At 45.3% G+C, this 19,543-nt stretch overlaps 1 protein-coding gene across 1 annotated transcript; it reads left to right on the plus strand.

Annotated features, from left to right (window-relative positions):
• The first annotated feature begins 8,774 nt into the window (after window positions 1–8,774).
• On the plus strand, window positions 8,775–17,661 carry LOC134053637 (NF-kappa-B inhibitor zeta-like). Its single transcript, XM_062508747.1, has 12 exons — window positions 8,775–9,376; window positions 11,342–11,463; window positions 11,967–12,015; window positions 12,301–12,347; window positions 12,487–13,036; window positions 13,097–13,397; window positions 15,169–15,274; window positions 15,524–15,670; window positions 15,841–15,901; window positions 16,023–16,189; window positions 16,271–16,381; window positions 17,183–17,661. Exons 1-12 carry the CDS (start codon window positions 9,130–9,132, stop codon window positions 17,393–17,395), a joined length of 2,121 nt encoding a protein of 706 aa, XP_062364731.1. The 5' UTR covers window positions 8,775–9,129; the 3' UTR covers window positions 17,396–17,661.
• Window positions 17,662–19,543: the final 1,882 nt, after the last annotated feature.

A 19,543-nucleotide genomic window follows, 5' to 3' on the forward strand; every position in this document is an offset into this window, starting at 1 on the left:
ATCCTTAAAAACACCCAGCTGGAAACGGAGAAATTCAAGCAACCCAGACTCCAAAAATAATTAAAAACACCCAGCTGGAAACGGAGAAATTCAAGCAACTCAGACTCCAAAAATAATTAAAAACACCCAGCTGGAAACGGAGAAATTCAAGCAACCCAGACTCCAAAAATAATTAAAAACACCCAGCTGGAAACGGAGAAATTCAAGCAACCCAGACTCCAAAAATAATTAAAAACACCCAGCTGGAAACGGAGAAATTCAAGCAACCCAGACTCCAAAAATAATTAAAAACACCCAGCTGGAAACGGAGAAATTCAAGCAACCCAGACTCCAGAAATAATAATAATTTTTAAAAAAATGTAAAAAAATAAATGTGTTTTTGTGGTTCTGGCTCCCAAAACATTAACCCTGAGCATCCTAAAGGTGAATTGATCCTCTGCTGAAGCGGCTTTGTGGAAACCTGGTTTGGGTGTTGGAATTTAATTGGAATTAAATGGATTCCCACCCAGTGAGCTGCAGGGACACAGAAAGGGACCTTTCCTCTGGCCCCGGCTGTGTTTTCCACAAATTCCCTCATTAAATCCCACCTTCCGTGAGTCTTTTGAGACGAAAGATTTTTCAGTACCTAAAAACCAGCCCCGTTTTCAGCGCTGTCTCTCCCACCTCCTTTTTGTTCCGGCTCCCGGTGGAGCTGCCAGAAACCAACACAAATGTTTGAGACATCAACTTTGCAAGGAGGGGGGGGGAAAAAAAAAAAAAACAAAAAAAAAACCTTAAAAAATTTGTATTTCTGCCGTGTTCTGCGCGTGTAGAACCACGGGGAAGTCCTCACGCATCATCCTCCTACATCAGATTTCCGCTCCCTCTCCCTTATTTCCATTTTTTCCGAGCTCCTTTGGAATCTCATGTGGGTTTTGTTTTTTTTTTTTTTTTTTCCTTTGATTCCCAGCACCATCTAGTGACACAGCCTGGGCTATAAAAACAGCAATATTTTTTTTTTTTTTTTTTTCCTCCCCCTCGATTTTCTTGACCCGGTTTTGCTTTTCACTCGTCACAAATTAAAATTCGGTTTCATTTAAAAAAAAAAGAAAAAAAAAAAAAATTCCATAGCGTCTCAAAAGCCAAACCTAATTATTATAATTTCACCCCGTGCTTTCTGCCCTAATCTTCTTCAGCACAGAAATTTCCAAAACACTTCAAGCAGCCTAAAAATAAATGATTAAATCTGCATTTCAGAAGGAATAGAAAGTGCTGAGCTTGGAAATCCCTTCACCGCGGTGCCCTGGAGCTGCAGCTGGAGGTTATTTGTGCGAAGGATGAACCATCAGTGCCTTTCAGACTTTGCAGGTACAATATTGACATTTATTCCAGATCTCTCCAGTGCACGCACGAACGGACGTGGCCAGTTCCTCTGCACCAATGTCTGGTTTTCATCTCAGAAGCTCCACGGGTTTAATTCCCTTTTTTTTTTATTTTATTTTTATTTTTTTTATTTTTTTTTTTTTCTGTCTGCCTTCATGCGACCAGTCCAGCCCGAGGGAAAATAACAATCGTTCCTCCATCACCACTCATGTCTCAAGTCGGGAGCTGAACGCACTTTGTTTCTAGAGGCAGCAGGGTGAAGGGATGAAAAAAAAAAACGCCAAGAACAAACATCCCTGAGCCCCGTTCTGGGGAGGTGGAACTGAGCATTCCCAAGAAAATTTAACAGGAGCACGGCCCCAGGACTCGGCAGAATGAAACACTCGGTTCCCTCCCTTGGTTGCTGAAAATAATTGTAGCTAAAAATAAAAATATCCAGATTTCCAAGGGGCAGTGAGGTAACAGGACACGTGTGGAGAGGCAGACTCTGCAATTTCCAGCACCGGGGGAAGGGGAGAACATTTTTATCTTGGGGAGAACATTTTTATCTTGGGGAGATCATTTTTATCATGGGGAGACCATTTTTATCATGGGATAATCATTTTTATCATGGGATAATCATTTTTATCATGGGGAGAACATTTTTATCATGGGGAGATCATTTTTATCATGGGATAATCATTTTTATCATGGGATAATCATTTCTATCATGGGATAATCATTTTTATCATGGGGAGACCATTTTTATCATGAGATAATCATTTTTATCATGGGATAATCATTTTTATCATGGGATAATCATTTTTATCATGGGGAGACCATTTTTATCATGAGATAATCATTTTTATCATGGGATAATCATTTTTATCATGGGATAATAATTTTTATCACGGGGAGACCATTTTTATCATGAGATAATCATTTTTATCATGGGGAGAACATTTTTATCATGGGATAATAATTTTTATCACGGGGAGAACATTTTTATCATGGGATAATCATTTCTATCATGGGATAATCATTTTTATCATGGGGAGAACATTTTTATCATGGGGAGATCATTTTTATCATGGGATAATCATTTTTATCATGAGATAATCATTTCTATCATGGGGAGATCATTTTTATCATGGGATAATCATTTTTATCATGGGATAATCATTTCTATCATGGGATAATCACTTTTATCATGGGATAATCATTGCAGGAACGAGGAAATCTCCCCCTCTGCAGCCAGGGTGACTCAGCTGGGGAAGGGTGAAACGCTCCAGAAAATTGAAAGAGGATTTCCTGCTCACTGAAAACACCAAACCCAACCATTCTCTGATGTGAGTTCACAGCGCTGCAAACGCAGAGCACTTTCTGGAACCCAGCCCCCTCCAACACCACAAAATGAAAAATTATTCCTCTCAGAGCTCAGCCTGGGATGCGTTTCCCTCTCCATCTCGCATTTTGGGTGCTCTGGGGTCGCGACCACGCTCTGAGAGCCCAGCACTGCTCAGCTGGGGGAGCGCAGGCAGGCTGCCTTTGAAACCACAGCAGATGATTCCTGAAGGTTTGCTTTGGCAAAGAAATCGGGAGAAAAAAAAAAAACAAACAGGCAAACAAAAACCAAAATAAGGGAAACATCTGAATTTTTTTAAACTGTTTTAGTGAAAAAAGAGTTTAAGTGGGGAGCACCCAAAGGAAGAGCCACCAAAATGCTCCAGTAATAAAAAGACAAATGCCTTTTTTTCTTTGCCAATTAAGGCTCTAAATTTAAACATTTATCTGGATATTTGTATAGTACAGACTGGTGAAAAGCTCTGTCAGAAAAGTGATAAAAAAAGGGTTGATCCCAAGTTATTTGGAAAGCTGGGAAGTGCTGCACATCCTTTGGGATTGGGTGATAATTCCATCTGGGATCAGGGCATCAATTCCACTGTGGGACTGGGGATCAATTCCTTCTGGGATTGGGGGATCAATTCCTTCTGGGATTGGGGGATCAATTCCATTCTGGGTCTGGAGGATCTATTCCATTCGGGGTTGGGGGATCATTTCCATCTGGGACTGAGGGATCAATTCCATTCTGGGACTGGGGCATCAATTCCATTCGGGTTTGGGAGATCAATTCCATTGTGGGTCTGGGGGATCAATTCCATTCGGGTTTGGGGGATCAATTCCTTCTGGGATCGGGGGATCAATTCCATTGTGGGATCGGGGGATCAATTCCATCTGGGACTGAGGGATCAATTCCATCTGGGATCGGGGGATCAATTCCATTCTGGGATTGGGGGATCAATTCCATTGTGGGATCGGGGAATCAATTCCATCTGGGACTGAGGGATCAATTCCATTCTGGGATCGGGGGATCAATTCCATCTGGGACTGGGGATCAATTCCATTCTGGGATTGGGGGATCAATTCCATTGTGGGATCGGGGGATCAATTCCATTCTGGGATTGGGGGATCAATTCCATTCTGGGATCGGGGGATCATTTCCATCTGGGACTGAGGGATCAATTCCATCTGGGATCGGGGGATCATTTCCATCTGGGACTGAGGGATCAATTCCATCTGGGATCGGGGGATCAATTCCATCTGGGATCGGGGGATCAATTCCATTCGCGATCTCTGGGGTGCGTGAACAGAACACCCAGCCCTGGCAGCTCCTCCTGCCCAGGGGAGGTCACTGTTGCTGCACAAAACGCCTCCGATGGGGCAGGTTTAGGTTTAAAGGCACAGCTTCAGTGTGGAGCACCAGCAAACCCCTCCTACAGCAGCTCAGGGCTCCTTTCCTTCCTCATCTTTCCGGAATTCCACCAAAAAATCGAGCCCACATCCGCATCATTCCGAGTGGAGACTGATGATGCTCCGGGCTGCAGAAAAAACGAGCCAAATCCCATCCCCTGATGCCTCAAGGCATCAAAGCCTGCCAGATTAAAATAATTTATTCACCTTTAATCACCTGCCATTCAAGAGCACACAGCTGAGAAGTCATCAGCAATCAACTGCAACTGATCACTGCATAAAAATTAGGAAATTATGTCCCAGGGGAGAAGAGCTTTGCTTGTCCTGGTCTGAAGAGGTGAAAACTCTGGAAAATGTCTTGATTCCCCCCTGAGGGGGATGGAGCCAACCCAGCAGCCCCACACGAGAGGAATTTCCACACAGGAGGAACATTTCAGGGAGGTAAAAATAGTCTGAACATGCCAGTCCTGCCATGGCCAGGGAGCTCCGGATCCAAGGAAAACATTTGGAGGTAACCATGGAGCGCCATGAGGGATGAGTCAGGGCCAGGTAATTCTTGGAAATGAAAGGCTGGAGATCACCCAGGAGGGGACAGTGACATTGTCGCGGTCCCCTTCGGGGTGAAGGGGCTCAGCCTGGAGAAAAAGGAGGCTCTGGGGGGACCCTGTGGCTCTGCACAACTCCCTGACAGGAGCGGGACGTTTGGGATCTTTCCCCAGGGAACAGGAGAGGGAGCAGCCCCGAGCGACACCAGGGCAGGCTCAGGTCGGACAGCAGCGGGAATTTCCCCTTGGAAAGGGTGGTCAGGGATTGGAACTGCCCGGGGAGTTTTGGTGTCCCCATCCCTGGAGGTGACACTGAGAGCCCTGGGATGGGGACAGGGTGGCCGTGGGGCACAGGTGGGACTCGGAGAGCTTCTCCAGCCTCAGCGATCCTGGGATCCACCCCGGCTGCGCCTTTCAGCTCGCCCAGGGAAGGTTTTGTTCCTTCGAGAAGCATCACCCAGCACAGGACACTGTCCCCAGGTGACCCCAGGGAAAACACCGGGTGGATGTTTACTCCGAAAGCGTGTGACAAACCCAGCAGCGATGTCACAACCCCCCTGCCACCGCCAGCACCGGAATTGTCACATCTCAATTGCAGCGCTTGCCATGCAAATAGAGCCTCCACAACCCTGCTCTGCTTCCCAGGGGAGAGGCTCGGAGGGGAGAACCCACCCAGATCCCACCCAGATCCCACTCTTAATGTTAAATAACTTCATTATTCAGCCTTTTAAATACTCCTCGTCCATTTAGCTCGGCATGCATTTACACAGGAACGCGTTCGCCTTTAACTCTCTTTAAAGATGAGCTTTAAAATCTCTCCTGATATTTTGTTTGTCACCTCACCAGCCGCTGGAAAGCCTCCTCCTGGCTTTCTCCATCACCCCCTCCCAAATATGCAAAAGAGGATTTTAATAAAGGAAACCTTTTGCAACAAAGGCTTTTCAAAGTCAGGTGGGTTCAGAGCTGGCATCCAAAAGGGAGAGACAGACAAACACCTACCCCAGCGCACGCTGTTAAAGTGGGTGTGTGCACGGGAACATGTAGGAACAAGGGAGGAAGGAAGAGAGAGAGGATTCACCCTCCATCCACAGGCAGAAAAGGAGCAGCACAACCTGAAGCTTCACATGGAGAGAGGTTTTGCAGAGCTGCCCGTCACAAATCAGTTAATTACAGGATTTTTTTTTTTTTTTCACTAAGAACTTCAGAGGGTGGTGGTTATTTCTGCTGAAAATATGACAGCAGGAATGAGAATTCCTACGTCGGGATATCAGGAATTCATCAGGATATCAGGAATGAACAAGAGAAAAAAAAAATAAATAAACGCCCCAGCACAAAAAAAAATCCGGCATGTGATTTTTCCTACAGTGCAAACCTGTCTTTCCTAAAAGCTCAGCTCTGCCCAAACCTGGCTTAACCCTCACCCCTGCTCCAGATGATTGCCACTGAAGACCCTCACCCAAATATATCCTCTGTTCTTACACTTTCAACACTTGAAATTTTCTCCCTTTCTTAGAATAGAAACACTGAGTGTGTTAAAAAATGCGGAAATCACTAAAGCTGTGGAAGATAATGAAAATATTCCACACTCTCGGGTAAAAAAAAAAAACAAACAAAAACAAACAAACAGTTTCCCCTGCCCAGGTTTCACCGGGTAATAAATTAAATAGTTCTGTCCATAGGAAACTTCCTGGGGGAATCAGGAGGCACGACTGAAGCAGCATCTACAAATCCTAGAAAGTAATTTTTGGGATCTCCCTCTGCTTGCCGTGCAAGCTGGAGCCTGCCTGGATAAAAGAGGACTCAATGCAGCGTTATTAGAGGGTCCAAATTGAAAATTGCTATTGAACAGGCAGGGATGGAGCTGGAGGTGGACAGCTCATAGCCAGCAGTGCCTGTTTACAGAACAAGACTCATGAGAGCTGTTTGAAATTAGAGCAACAAAGGGTTCTTTCCAAATGGCAGGTACCTGTTGAGGTTGGAAGCAGAACCACAAAATTCCCAGTTAAACAAACACAAAGCCTTGGACGCCTGGCAGCGTCCACATTCCAAGGGGTTTTGTTGCTAGATTTGAAAATCCACTTCTTTTCTTGTGGCTGAAGGTTGCACTTTGGTCCTTTCTGTGCCAAGGAAAAGTCAATTCCCTCCCAGTATAGGTCAAGACCTGCAGCAAACCCAGGCCAGTTGCTGCTGTACCGTGGATGCAATCACAGGTTACGAACAAGAAGAGAGAACTGCCCAGCACAAGGGCTGGAGTACGGAGGAGAAGAGAAAGAGGAGCGATCCCTGATGTGATTTACTGCCCAATAAACGCAGTGAGTCACTGCAGTAATTTCCTGTTTGCAGGAGGCCAAATTCTCCCACCTCTGCGAGAGTGGAGGAGTTCCTGAACTGCTGCCTCGTCCTAGAGATTTGCACAGGATATTTGCACGAGAACACAGCGTTCCATGGCACGGAGGGGCTGGATCCTGGCTCCGCCTGGTCCTGGACCCGTGCGATCCATCAGGTGAAATGGCAAGGAAATATTCACCCACGCGGAGCAGAAGGTGTCCTTAGAGGAAGCAGACACCCTTGGTGGCCGTGCCTGTGGCAGGCAGGAAAGCAAAGTTCAAAAGTGGAAAGGTTATCCAACAAATCCCTTCCCCTTGAGCAAACTGAGGAACAAACCGGGACGTTGGCTCGCTTTAACCACCGACCTGCAGAGCCCTGCGATGTCACAGGGACAGGAGAGGGCTGCCCTTGGAAGGTGAGCCCTGGCTCCAGCCCTGCCTCTCCCTTATCCATTGGCGTTCCCAGCTCCATTAATTGGCAGCGATAATCTGCGGGGCAGGGAGCCAGGGAAGAGCCGCTGCAATGCAGATCAGCTCCTGATTCCCTGCTTGTTCTACAAGCATCCAATCTGCTTTGATCAATACCTGAATAATCCTTTCAACATCCCTGAGCCTGCAGCTGCTGCTCCCAGTGCACGGAGAGCAGGAGGTGGGATTGCTCAGGTCAGGGACAGGAGTCGCTGCCCACTCTTCAATTCTAAATGTGTTGCTGTTCTTTTAATTCTGCCCCAGAGAGTCTGGCTGCTCTGTGCCCAGGCTGATGTCAAAGATGATCTTGCTTGGGATTAAATCTGGAATGCTTTCCAGGACACAGCCAGGGAAGAAGATGCAGCTGATAACATCGTAATCCTTTTTTTCAATCTAGGTGCTTAAGAGAAATATCTGCTTGTTCCATTGAAATGACACAGCCCACAAGGTGAAATACATTTCCCAGGGACATGGGAATGGAGTTTAGATCTGAGGCTGAGATCTGGTGACAAGGAAATAGATTTCCTATGAGAAGTGGGAATAGATTTCCTACAGAAGTGGGAATAGATTTCCTACAGAAGTGTCCCCTTTGGACATGGTTTAACCCCTGTGGTACCAAATACCCCACAGCCACCAGCTCAGCCCCTCTACCTGGTAGGATGGGGAGACAACTGTGAGAAGGCAAAAAAAAAAAAAAAAAAATTATGGTTGTGATAAGAACAGTTTAATAAATGAAATAATGGAATGAAATAAGAGGAGGGAGAGAAAGAGTTAAATAAATCCCAATTAAAACAATAATCACAAGGTGGTCTCCTACCAGCTGCTGCCCTCAATTTGGTGCCTCAATCCCCCAGTTGAAATCCTGGGCATGACTTTCTCCAGTATGGGAAGTCCCTTTAGCCATGCTCAGCTGTCCTGGCCGTGCTCCCTCACTTTTTCTTCTGCACCTCCTGCCTGGGAAAATTCCCAGATTTGGGGGAAGCACCACTGAGCAAGCGCTGCAGCATCAGTTTGGTATCAAAAGTATTCTCCTACTAATCCAAAACCCAGCACTGCACCAGCTACTGACAACAAAACTCACCCTATCCCAGCTGAAAGCCACTTTTGAGCATTCCCAAAAACATTTAATTAAGGATCTCCTACTACTTTACTCACTTGCACAACCCTATGTTAGAGTTTCCCTTCACAGTAAATCAGAATTTAATTTTTTCTGTTTCGCGCAGCAGGGGAAAAAAAAAGAAATCTTTTTTTTTTTTTTTTAACTTGCTGTTAAGCTTTTTCTTGAGAAAACTCATTTCTTCATCAGCTGCTCAGGATTGTCAGGAAAGAGGGTGGAGCCTTCCCAGGCTGCCGTCCTCCAAACCGTGCTTGAGTATAAAGAGCAAAGCAGAACTGCAGCCAAGAAACTCTCAAAAGCTGCTTCCAGTGCCTGCTGGGATTCCAAGGCTGGTTTTATTCTTCCCCTGCTGGAACTTGCTGCTCCAAAGACAAGAGGGGAGCTGGACTCAGCTAACTACACTGGAGGATTAATTACATTGCCACGGTTTCCATGTGATACTGGATTGATTTTTTTAATTTTTTTTTTTTTTTTTTTTTTTTTTGAGCACGATTGAGCTGGGGTTTTTTTCACCCTCCACTCTTCTCTTTCATCTTTTTTTTTTTTTTTTTTTTTTTTTTCTGCGCCCCACACAGCGGAGATGTTGCAAACAGTCTGCGTGAGTCCTGAGCTCCTTGTGAACCAAACCATGAGTGAAAGTGAAATCTGTGGCTACAGCCCAGGCCAGGGATCTCCACTGCCTGGAGAAACTGCCAGTCCCAAGAGCTGCTTCCAGCAGAGCCCATCTCTGCCAGATTCTGGATTAACCGAGCTCAACGTTGCGAGTCCCAAGATCTACCACCCTCCTCCTCCTCCATGCAAACCTCCAGGGATGCCTGCTCCTGCTGGTAAGAGAAAAAAAAAATAATAATAAAAAAAATTCTTTATTCCCGTTTCCTATTCTGTGCTCCTTGCAGCAGCTGATGTGACCCAGGGCTCTGAGCAGCACAAACCAAACTCGACAATGTCAGAGATGTTCAGCACGTTCCCCTTCCCAGGCTTGGCTGGATTTTGTTGTGTTCTGCTGCTGAGCTCAGAAACTGCTCTGGTTTCCAAAAGGATGCCCAATATTCCCGATATTCCATCATTTCTGTCCCTCTCCAGCGTTTTGCTGCTCATTTGCATTCTGAATCGCAAGTTTGGTTCGGAGCTAACAGCAAGGTGATAGATGTGACCTGAGTTATTAACATTTCAAAGTCACAGGAAAGTGTGTTTGGTGAATCACTGCCTCTGCAGAGTCCTTCAGTTTCTCGGGCATACCTGCTCCAGCACTGGGAAAGCTCTTCCCAGATAACATATCAGCAATCTTACTGCCTTGTTATAAAGCTTTTCAAAGAAACCTTTAAAAGACTCTACAAACCGTAAACAATTCATTGTCCAAAACACCCATCTGTGAAAAAGGGAATCATTTCTAGAACAGTCTGAGAAACAAAGTCTGCTTTTGGAGGTCTCGGTGTTTTGATTATTCAGCGATAGGTTAAACACTGAGAAGTGCCAGAAATCTCAACACCAAACAACCACCCCATCTCCATTCCAAAGGCACCATTTGCTGCTCGGGACTCGCCTCCCTGCTGCTGGAGGGGCGTCAGCTCTCACTGCCTGCAGCAGGGAAGGGAAACGAAATCACGCAACAAGAAACCACATCTGGTGGGGCTGGTTCCCCTGCCAGGATTGCCTCCTCTCACACATCCCAGGAGCTGCACCGTTCCCAGCCGCTCAGCTCCCCTGCTTCCCCTCGCAGGGCCCAGCCAGAATCCAGCAGAGCACGCACGGATTTTGCTCAGAATATTGGTTCAGGCACCCCGTGTTTTATTAAACAGCACCAGGAGCTGCTGGTCCAAAGCACCTTTTCCAGCCCAAGCTGTTGTGTTGTTTAATCCTGAATTGTGTTTGATCACAAGAGCTGTTTTTATTCCTCTTTTATTCCACGAGCTGCGGTGGGAACAAAAAGCTCTCAGGATCCCACACTCTGCTTCCCAAAGCTTGGGCTTTCCTGGGAGCTCTGCCTTTCTCCATGGTGCATTTTACTGGGAAAACCCTGAGCTAATGCACTGAATCTGTAATTTTTTAATGGTGTTATCTGCCACTGAATGCATTTTATAGAAAGTTTTTCCAAGCAGGGGGACACACAAGGCAAGGACAGGAATGCCAGTGTTACATAAAAGGTATTTCAAAAGCCAATGGATTTAAGCTCCTAATCTGGGCAAGTCTTTCAAGTTTGGGGATGCAGGCACCAGATGCAAGGAGACCTAACACAAACAACACCAGAGCAGCTTGTTTTGACAAAGAGAGAGCCTGTTTGGACAACGAGGTGTATTCTCAAATAACTATTCCACTTCAGCACAGAAAAATCATTGTTTCACTCTGAATCACACAAAAACTTCCAAACACACTGAGAGCCGTGGGGGAAAGCCACTGGACAGAGCATCCCTGTCTTAATTTTGAACAAATTCTGCTCCTTGTTGTTGCACTGATAACGATTTAACAAACCACAGGACGGGAAACTGCAGAGGCAGATTTACCACAACACAGGAAAATCAGAATGCTAAGAGGGGCAGAGACCTAAACACTGCTGACACATTCCCCAAAAGCAAATCCGTGCTCTGTGGCACGCAGGGAAACTGAGGAGGAATTCATTAAAGGAAAATCATTGGGTAGAGCCAAGGAACATGCAGGGGGATGTGGAAATTTCCCAGAACTGACGATGAACGCGGGAATCGGAGCTCGCTCCCCAAGCTGACCTCATCCTCCCACCCTTCCCCAACAGCTCAGACAACTGTGTTACTTTCAGCATCATGTTGTGACTTTTCCAGACTCTGAACTTAGCTCTGATCCCCCTCAGAAGCGCTACATGGGTGTGAGAGTGAAGATGCCCGTGCGGGAATTGCTGAGGAAAATCCGACTTTCCAAAGGCTTGGACCCAGCTCCCGGCAAGGTGAGAAATCCCTGAGGTCGGGAAGGTTCCTGCCAGGGCTGCGGCATCCTGGTGCACACAGCCACAGCCCACAGAGTGCTCTGGAGGGGGCACACCTGCCTCTTCCAGTCACCAAATCAATGCTTTTGGTGAAGGCGGAGAATAAACCAAATTTCAAACTGAGTTTGGCTGGGCTAGGAGCAGTTCTGGGGCTGCAGGAACCCATGCATGCTGTACATCATTCAATCAAGCTAAAGATGGCCCAATAAACAGTAAAAATACTGCTCCAGAGCCTGCAAAAACAGCCCAAGGAGCTGATGAACTCCCAGGCTGCTGCAAAGATCTTTGTAAATCTGCCATGAATTTCCCACTCATGGAAATCCCTGCGCCTGCAGCCCCTGCTGAGCAAAACCCATAGCACAGGAGACAATTTCACTCTGTTCACGTTACCATATTTGCCCCTGCTTCATCTTCTCCTCCGTGTGAGCATCTCACACTGAAGCTGGGTGGTTTTGTCTCCTCAGGAAGCCTCATCAGTGAAGATGGCAACCAAAGGATCCTCAGGAAAAACAGGTTTGGAAACGCCTCGGTTGGTAGCAGAGCCTCCCTTTCTAGTAGCATCGTCACTGTGAGGTACCCAAGGAGCCAGAGCCCTCCTGTCCCACGGTCAGTGATCCCTGCTGGCTCCCTTGCGTTCCTGGAGGCCGCCCAGCAGTGCATCACCGCCCTGACCCTGCCTGCCTCACCTAGCTCTTCTCTGGGGCAGGACTGATGGGAATCTCTGCTCTGTCTGTGCTTCTCTCAGCTCTGAACGTTTTCTTCCCCCCCTGTTTTTTTTTTTTTTTTTTTCCTTTCCAGCAGAGAAGAGGAGAACTCACCCTTATACAGAGAAACAGCTTAGACAGGTATGCAGAACACCCTGAACCCCGCTGTGCCAGGCTCCCGGGGCAGAATTCCTGTTCTATCACCCAGGGAGAACAGGACACTTCATGTCTGCTTCCCTCCCCTTTCTTCCACCCTGCCCGGCTTCTGTTGCTGTTTCAGGGCAAGCAGGGCACCGGGCAAACCCCCAAAGGCTTGGAGGACCTCGACATCCTGGTGGAGGTGCTGCAGGAGGATCTGAACAAGAGCCAGCTCAGGGAGGAGCCTCAGCATCCCGTGCCAGGCGGGTTCTGGCAGGGATTCTCCACGGATCTGCGGAGCCGCCGGTGGGAAAGCGCGGGGAGCCAGGAGGCGGCTGGGGGCCTGCAGGGAAAGGAGCACAGCCCGGCAGAGCTTCACCCCGAGTCCTGCTGGAAAGAATTCCAGCCCCTCCTGCGGGCACAGGCACAGCCTTCCTTCCACGGAGAGCGCGAAAGCATCCCGAGGTCCGGAATGTTCTCCGGGACGGGCGACAAAGGGAGCGGCTGGGGGAGGCAGGATGCTCTCCTGAGCTCCCAGGAAGGTTTTCCGAGGAATTCTCCAGCCCAGGAAGGTTTCCCATGGAATTCTCCATCCCGGGAAGGTTTTCCGAGGAATTCTCCAGCCCGGGAAGGTTTTCCGAGGAATTCTCCAGCTCAGGAAGGTTTCCCATGGAATTCTCCATCCCGGGAAGGTTTCCCATGGAATTCTCCATCCCGGGAAGGTTTACCGAGGAATTCTCCATCCTGGGAAGGTTTCCCATGGAATTCTCCATCCCGGGAAGGTTTTCCGAGGAATTCTCCATCCCGGGAAGGTTTCCCATGGAATTCTCCAGCCCAGGACACTCCTGCACTCCCCAGCCCTGCAGAGCTGCTGCCGGAAGCTCGCAGGGGCTCTCCAGATGTGGAGGGACATTTGAGGCTGCCCCCAAATTCCTTCACCCAGCAGGACCTCTCTGCCCTCTCCTTCTTCCAGTTCCAGCTGCACAGGGAGGAGAATTTGCTGAGGAACATCCCGGAGGAGAAATTGCTGGCTCCTGATGAAAATGGCAACAGGTCCTCGATTTTTTTCTGTCCGAATACATCGATTTTTGTCCCCTGGGGGCGTCACTTTGCTCTGACCTCTATCAAAAGCTTCTCTGCTCGAGGGAAACTCGAACTTGAACCAATGCACAGAATTTTAGGCAGATATTAAAAACAGAAATGCTCCACATTTGAAGTATTGTTCCTGAGCTACAGCTGATGTCAGGGTAAACTCGGGGCGTTAAAATGTTTAAGGGTGAGAGGTACGCTTAGGGATTCATAAGAAAATTAAAATCAAGCAAAATAAGTACTGGGGGGAAAAAAATATGCAAAAATAGAGAAAATCTTTTAGATGCTGCAGACACTCTCAGGGTAATTATTTGTATTATAAAGTGCTAATAAAAATGGATGGGAGGATTACCCAAAAACACAAATTGTAGCACAGATTCCCAAAGAACTGGGAGTGGCTCTTGTGCTGGAAATGAAAGGAAAACAAAACTTTTTTTCCTGATCCCAGTAAAACCCAGCATTGCCCAGGAACTGGGTGCTTGTGGAGAAAGTTGCTATTTATAAGAAAAAAAATGAAAATATTTAATAAGGTTCCATGCAGTTCAGGTGGATTGGAATAGCTGGTATCAAATCAGACTGACAGAAAGCACGGCATAATTTATGAATTATCTGAGTCTTGGGGAGAACGAGAGGAATTCCTGTCCCGAATTTAAAATATTGATAACCCCACGGAGGGAAAACCAAGCACAGCGCTTCCCTAAAGTGCCACGTTCCATTCAGAATAATGATTTCCGGTGCAATAATAAAATCCAACTTCACTTTTCAGCAATTGTGTAACTCGGCGAACGACAAATAAGAAACCTATTTGCACATTTCCTGCGATTTTTAAAATTATACACAAAAATTTCTCAGGCGTGATTGATCACAGTTAGGAAATTAAGAGGTTTCTGCTCCCATGTTAAGGTACATTTCACAAGCAAAAAGTTCCAAAACTCACTTTTATAAAGATTTATGAAGGTATATAAGATCAGTCTGAGTTCTACTCAACGGTGAACAAAAATCCATTTAAAAAAAAATAAATCCCCAAACCAGACTAAACCAACCAACCAAAAACCACCCCAAAAAACCCCAAACGCAGCAAGAAGTGCCAGAGCTGTTCAGATATATTTAAGGATATTTTGTTGCAAGGTAAGGGAAGAACATAAATAAGTACAATCAATCCCTGCATTAATTTTTTCCTCCTTGAGGAAATGAAGACGTGCTGAAATTTTTAAGGAGAGAAAAAAAAAAAAAAGGAGTCTTTTTGGGATGAAATTCAGTAGAAACTGAATTTTGTGACTGGTGCTGCATTTTTGAAAATTTGCTGTTTTCAGCAGTTGAGTGAGGCTGAGCACAGAGGAAATCGAGCTCTCCTCCTGCACAGGACTCAATTCCAGTTTGGAATTTTTTTTCTTTTAAGAGGGAGCCTTTCCCACCTTTCAGCTTTTAGGGATCTCACACCCTTTTCCCTGCACAAACAGGGATTTTAGGCAATCGTGGATTAACTCCTGGAGAGGAACGGGATGACAGGAAAAAAAAAAAAAAAAAAGGGAGGAGCAAGAAATCCTGGCAGACAAAACCAACAACTGCATTGTTACTGCAGGGAGAAATAAACCCTTGGGTTTATTTTGAGAAACATCCCAAGGTTTCAGTGTTTTCCAGCATTAATATTTAAAATACACTTTTTCTGTTACTCGGGGAGGGGTTTGAACCACTCCTTTCTCTTGGGATCGTTTCCAACCGAGTTCTCTTCCAGGCTGCTGCACAAAGCTGTTGCCCAGGGAAGGAGGGCTCTGACTTTTGCCCTGGCCCAGAGATTTGCATCCCTCAACAAGATCGATGAGAAGGATGCAGAGGAAAGGGTAGGAGGACGATTTGCCAAGGGGATTTTTTAATCACATTCAAGCGTCTTCCAAACACCAGCCTGGCATCAAAAATCCTTCTGCTGTCCTGGGAAAGAAGGGAAAATGGGAATGGGGAGGGAATGATGGAGCACGAGTGGGAACAGAGCCCCAAAATTCCAACTCCCCGCTTCATTGTCTAAAAGATGTTGTTGTTTTTACACTATTTTTGCCTTTCACTGCAACTTTCTGCCCTTCTTCCCTTCTCAGACTGCTTTACATCTTGCTGCAGAAAAGAACCAGCACCTGATGGTGAGTGACCTGATCTCCCTGGGAGCCAATGTCAACGAGCAGGATAGATCTGGGAAAACTCCCCTCCACCTGTGTGCGGAGAATGGATACCTGAGGGTCCTGCAGGTAAACCGGGTGCTTGTGTGGGGCAGGAGTAGAGCAAGAGCAAATAATGCACGTTCTGATGTTTAAAATAACGCGGCTCTGCTGCGGTCACAGAGATCTGGGGCAGGAAAGGACATTTTGGCACTGCCTGAAAGCTCAGGAATCACCCGGACGGATATTCTTCATTTCAGGTCCTGAAAAGCTGCAAGGACGGCGGGGTGCGCGTGGACGTGGATCTGCCTGACCGCAGCGGTGAGAGAGAGAGAGAGAGAGAGAGAGAGAGCTTGGCTTCCATGGCAAACGCAGAAACGCACCTGGACCCCGGGCAGGGCTCAGGTGCCGCGTTTGACTTTGCCGCGGGTTTCCCACGCAGGTTTCACTGCCCTGCAGCGCGCTGCTCTTGCCCACGCGGTGCTGGGGACAGAATCCCGGAGCGCAGCCGGGGACAGCAGCGCGGGGAGGCTCCTCCGGCTGCGGGAAGAGCAAATCCGGGAGGGAATTCTCTGCCTGCTGCAGATGGGAGCGGAGCCCCGGCTGCAGGTGAGGGTCCCGGAGGGGTCTCCGCCCTGCCTTCAGCGCTGGCGTCCTTTGTGCGAGAGCAGGATTTGATGTCACCTGCAGGTTCTGAATTCGTGTCCGACCTCCCCTGCCTGCCCCGGACTGCGGGAGAGAGCAGAGCTCGTGGGTTTGCTCCAGACTCATAAACGCCAGGATGTTCTGCAGGAGGTAAGTGTGGTTGTTTTACATAGGTGATCTCTCTAATTCCGGGATTAAGCAAATATTCAGTGCTAAAAAAAAAAAAGAAACAAAAAACCCAAAAAACAAAAAAAAACAAACAAACAAAAAACACAAAGCAAACAAAAAAACACCAAACAAACAAACAAACAAAAAAAACAAAAGCAAAACAAAAAACAAAAAAAACACACACCAAAAAACAAACAAAAAAACAAAAACAAAACAAAAAACAAAAAAAAACAAAAAAACAACAAACAAACAAACAAAAAAAACAAAAAACCCCAAACAAACAAACAAAACCAAAAAACAAACAAACAAAAATAAAAAAAATCCCCAAACTAAAAAAAAATCCCCCAAAACAAAACAACAACAACAAAACAAACAAAAAACAAACAGACGAAAAAAAGACAAAAAAATCCCCCCAAAACAAAACAAAAAAGACCAAAAACAAACAGAAAAACAAAAACACCACAAAAAAGAAAACAAAGCAAAAAACCAACAAAAACCACAGAAAAACTTGCAGTTCTTTTGTCATTTCCAAGGTTTTTTTGTTGTTGTTTTTTTTTTTGTTTTTTTTTTTTGCCTCTGTCAGGTAAGAGCTCCCCACCAGAGTACGTGGAATAAATGTAATAATGTACCAAAGCTTCTGTCAGAATTGCAGATTTAAGGGTGCCCGTTTCAAGTCACTGAGGTTCTCCCGACATGAGACACAGCAAAGCAGGGGGAAAATAAACAAAGCCCCTCATTTCAGTGCAGTTCAGCTGCAAAATGAGTTTTCTGCTCTCTTCACCTGCACAGAGCCTGCCGGATGCTCCCAGAGCAATCCCCGCTCCCCCGGCAGCAGAACATTTACCTGAGCTTTGCTCCTTGCCATCCTCGGAGCTCCTCCATGTCCTTCTCAAAGGTATTTTGTGCTACAAGCGCGGCTCAGGATTTTTGGGGGTTTTTTGTGACCCGGGGGTGGCTCAGTCCAGTCCCTGCTCTGCCGCCCCACAGAATCGCTTGGGGTAGAAGAGAAACCCAAAATCTCTGAGCTCCAACTTCCACAGCCTGGAGCTGATGGAGAAGATGCTCAGCACCTCATCCCAACCTCTGGGTTGGCTCCAGAATTCTTTTTTTTTTTTTTTTTTTTTTTCTCATAAGCCTCGCTGCTCACCCAAAGGCAGCCAGAAAATGGGGGGATAAATAACCTGGCCTGGGGATGGAGCTGACATTTGCTGCTTTGTTTCCTTGCAGGGAAATGCTGAGAATTCTCATCACCAGCTGCAGGAGAATAACCAGAGAACAGACAGTAAAATACAGAAGATAGGATAGGATAGGATATATGATATATGAGATATGATATATGAGATATGAGATATGAGATATGAGATATTATATATGATATAGGAGATATGAGATATGAGATATGAGATATGATAAGATAAGATATATGATATGATATGATATGATATGATAAGATATGATATGACATGATATGATATATGGTATATGATATATGACATGATATGATATAATATTATATATGAGATGATATGATATGATATATGATATAATATAATATGATATAATATGCTATGATAAGATTTTACATATGATATTATGTATGATATATCATATGATATAATATATATGTGATATATTATATTATATTATATTATATTATATTATATTATATATGATATGTGCTATGATATGATATGATATATGATACGATATTATATTATATGATATATGACATGTGATATGATATGATATGATATGATATGATATGATATATGATATATGATATATGATATATGATATATGATATGATATGATATGATATATGATATATGATATATGATATATGATATATGATATATGATATGATAGATATCTTGAACTGACTGCTGGGAAGATCTCACCTGGACCCAGAATGAAAGAGCAAACTGATAAACGAGGGAAATTCTCAGTGCAGGTTTCCGCAGGAATTCAGGTGCTCCAGGATGAATTAGATCTTCATTTTCTCACGAATTTCCCCTTCTCTGCTCAGGTCTGAGGTGTAGCTGCCCTGCAGTCTGAAGCTCTGATGATTTTTTTCATGCAGGTGCTTAGCCCAAGAAAAGGATTTTAACCATCCAGGGCTTAGTCTTGAGAGTTTCGCTCTAAAAATATTCCCTACGTTCCAAATTCAGCCTTCAGGTAGACTGAAAATTTTAAACACAAGCTCTGGGAATTCAGAGCCTGATGAGTTATATTTAATATTTTCTGCAGTCTGGCTCTGAATTTGGCCAAGGCTGCAGCGGTCACACTTTAAGGAAGTCTCACAGTGAAGTCCTTCCGAAATAAAGCATCGTGCTGAGCATGTTTTCTCAACAAAAATCAAGCTTTTTATTCGTGCAATCAGAATTTTGCACCGATGGTGGGTTTTAGGTGAAGTCTGGGACAGAGTTTTCTGGATCATCTCCTTCCTAACAGATCTAACAGAGGATTTTACCTTTGTAAAATTCAAATACATAACAGCTTTGGAAGGAGCGTTTTTTACACGGATTTGTGTAAAACAAGGAGCTGAAACCATCCTGTACTGCCAAAAAAAAAAAAAAAATATTCAGTAGAATCAGTACAAACTAAATTATTTTTATTTTTAATTCTTTCTTCCCAGACTTACTCTCCTTTAATTTTAACTTCTGGTTGCGAGTTCGCTGGTTTCTATGAAACTTCCCTGTTTGCTACATAGGGAGCAATTCTACTTTTACAGAACCTAAACCCAAAAAAAAGAAAAAAAAACAAACAAACAAACAAAAAAAACCCCAAAAAACCTGATCCAGCAACTCCTGACGTGTCTCCTGTTGGGAAAAATGGGAGATTTCCCACTGAAACTACTGCAGGATGCAGTGATGAGTACTCAGCATTTTTTGGGGAATGTTTTTAATGAACCCTTTGCATTTGCTTTTTTGTTAAAAAAATAATAAGAATTATTTCTGTGTTCTGGGGTTTCCTGAAGTGTTAAGCTCCGAGAGCTACGTTGCACAATGATTAACTTGGAGAAGTGGAATTGTGGAAGTGAATTCCAACGGGATTTGGGGCACAGCCCGTGACTCTGCCAGCCCGAACAGCTGAAGAATTCTCTTTTGTGTTTTCTCTAGTCTGAGACATCAGAATTCATGATCTTTCAGT

This window comes from Cinclus cinclus, chromosome 25, assembly GCF_963662255.1.
Source record: "Cinclus cinclus chromosome 25, bCinCin1.1, whole genome shotgun sequence".
Taxonomy (NCBI): Eukaryota; Metazoa; Chordata; class Aves; order Passeriformes; family Cinclidae; genus Cinclus; species Cinclus cinclus.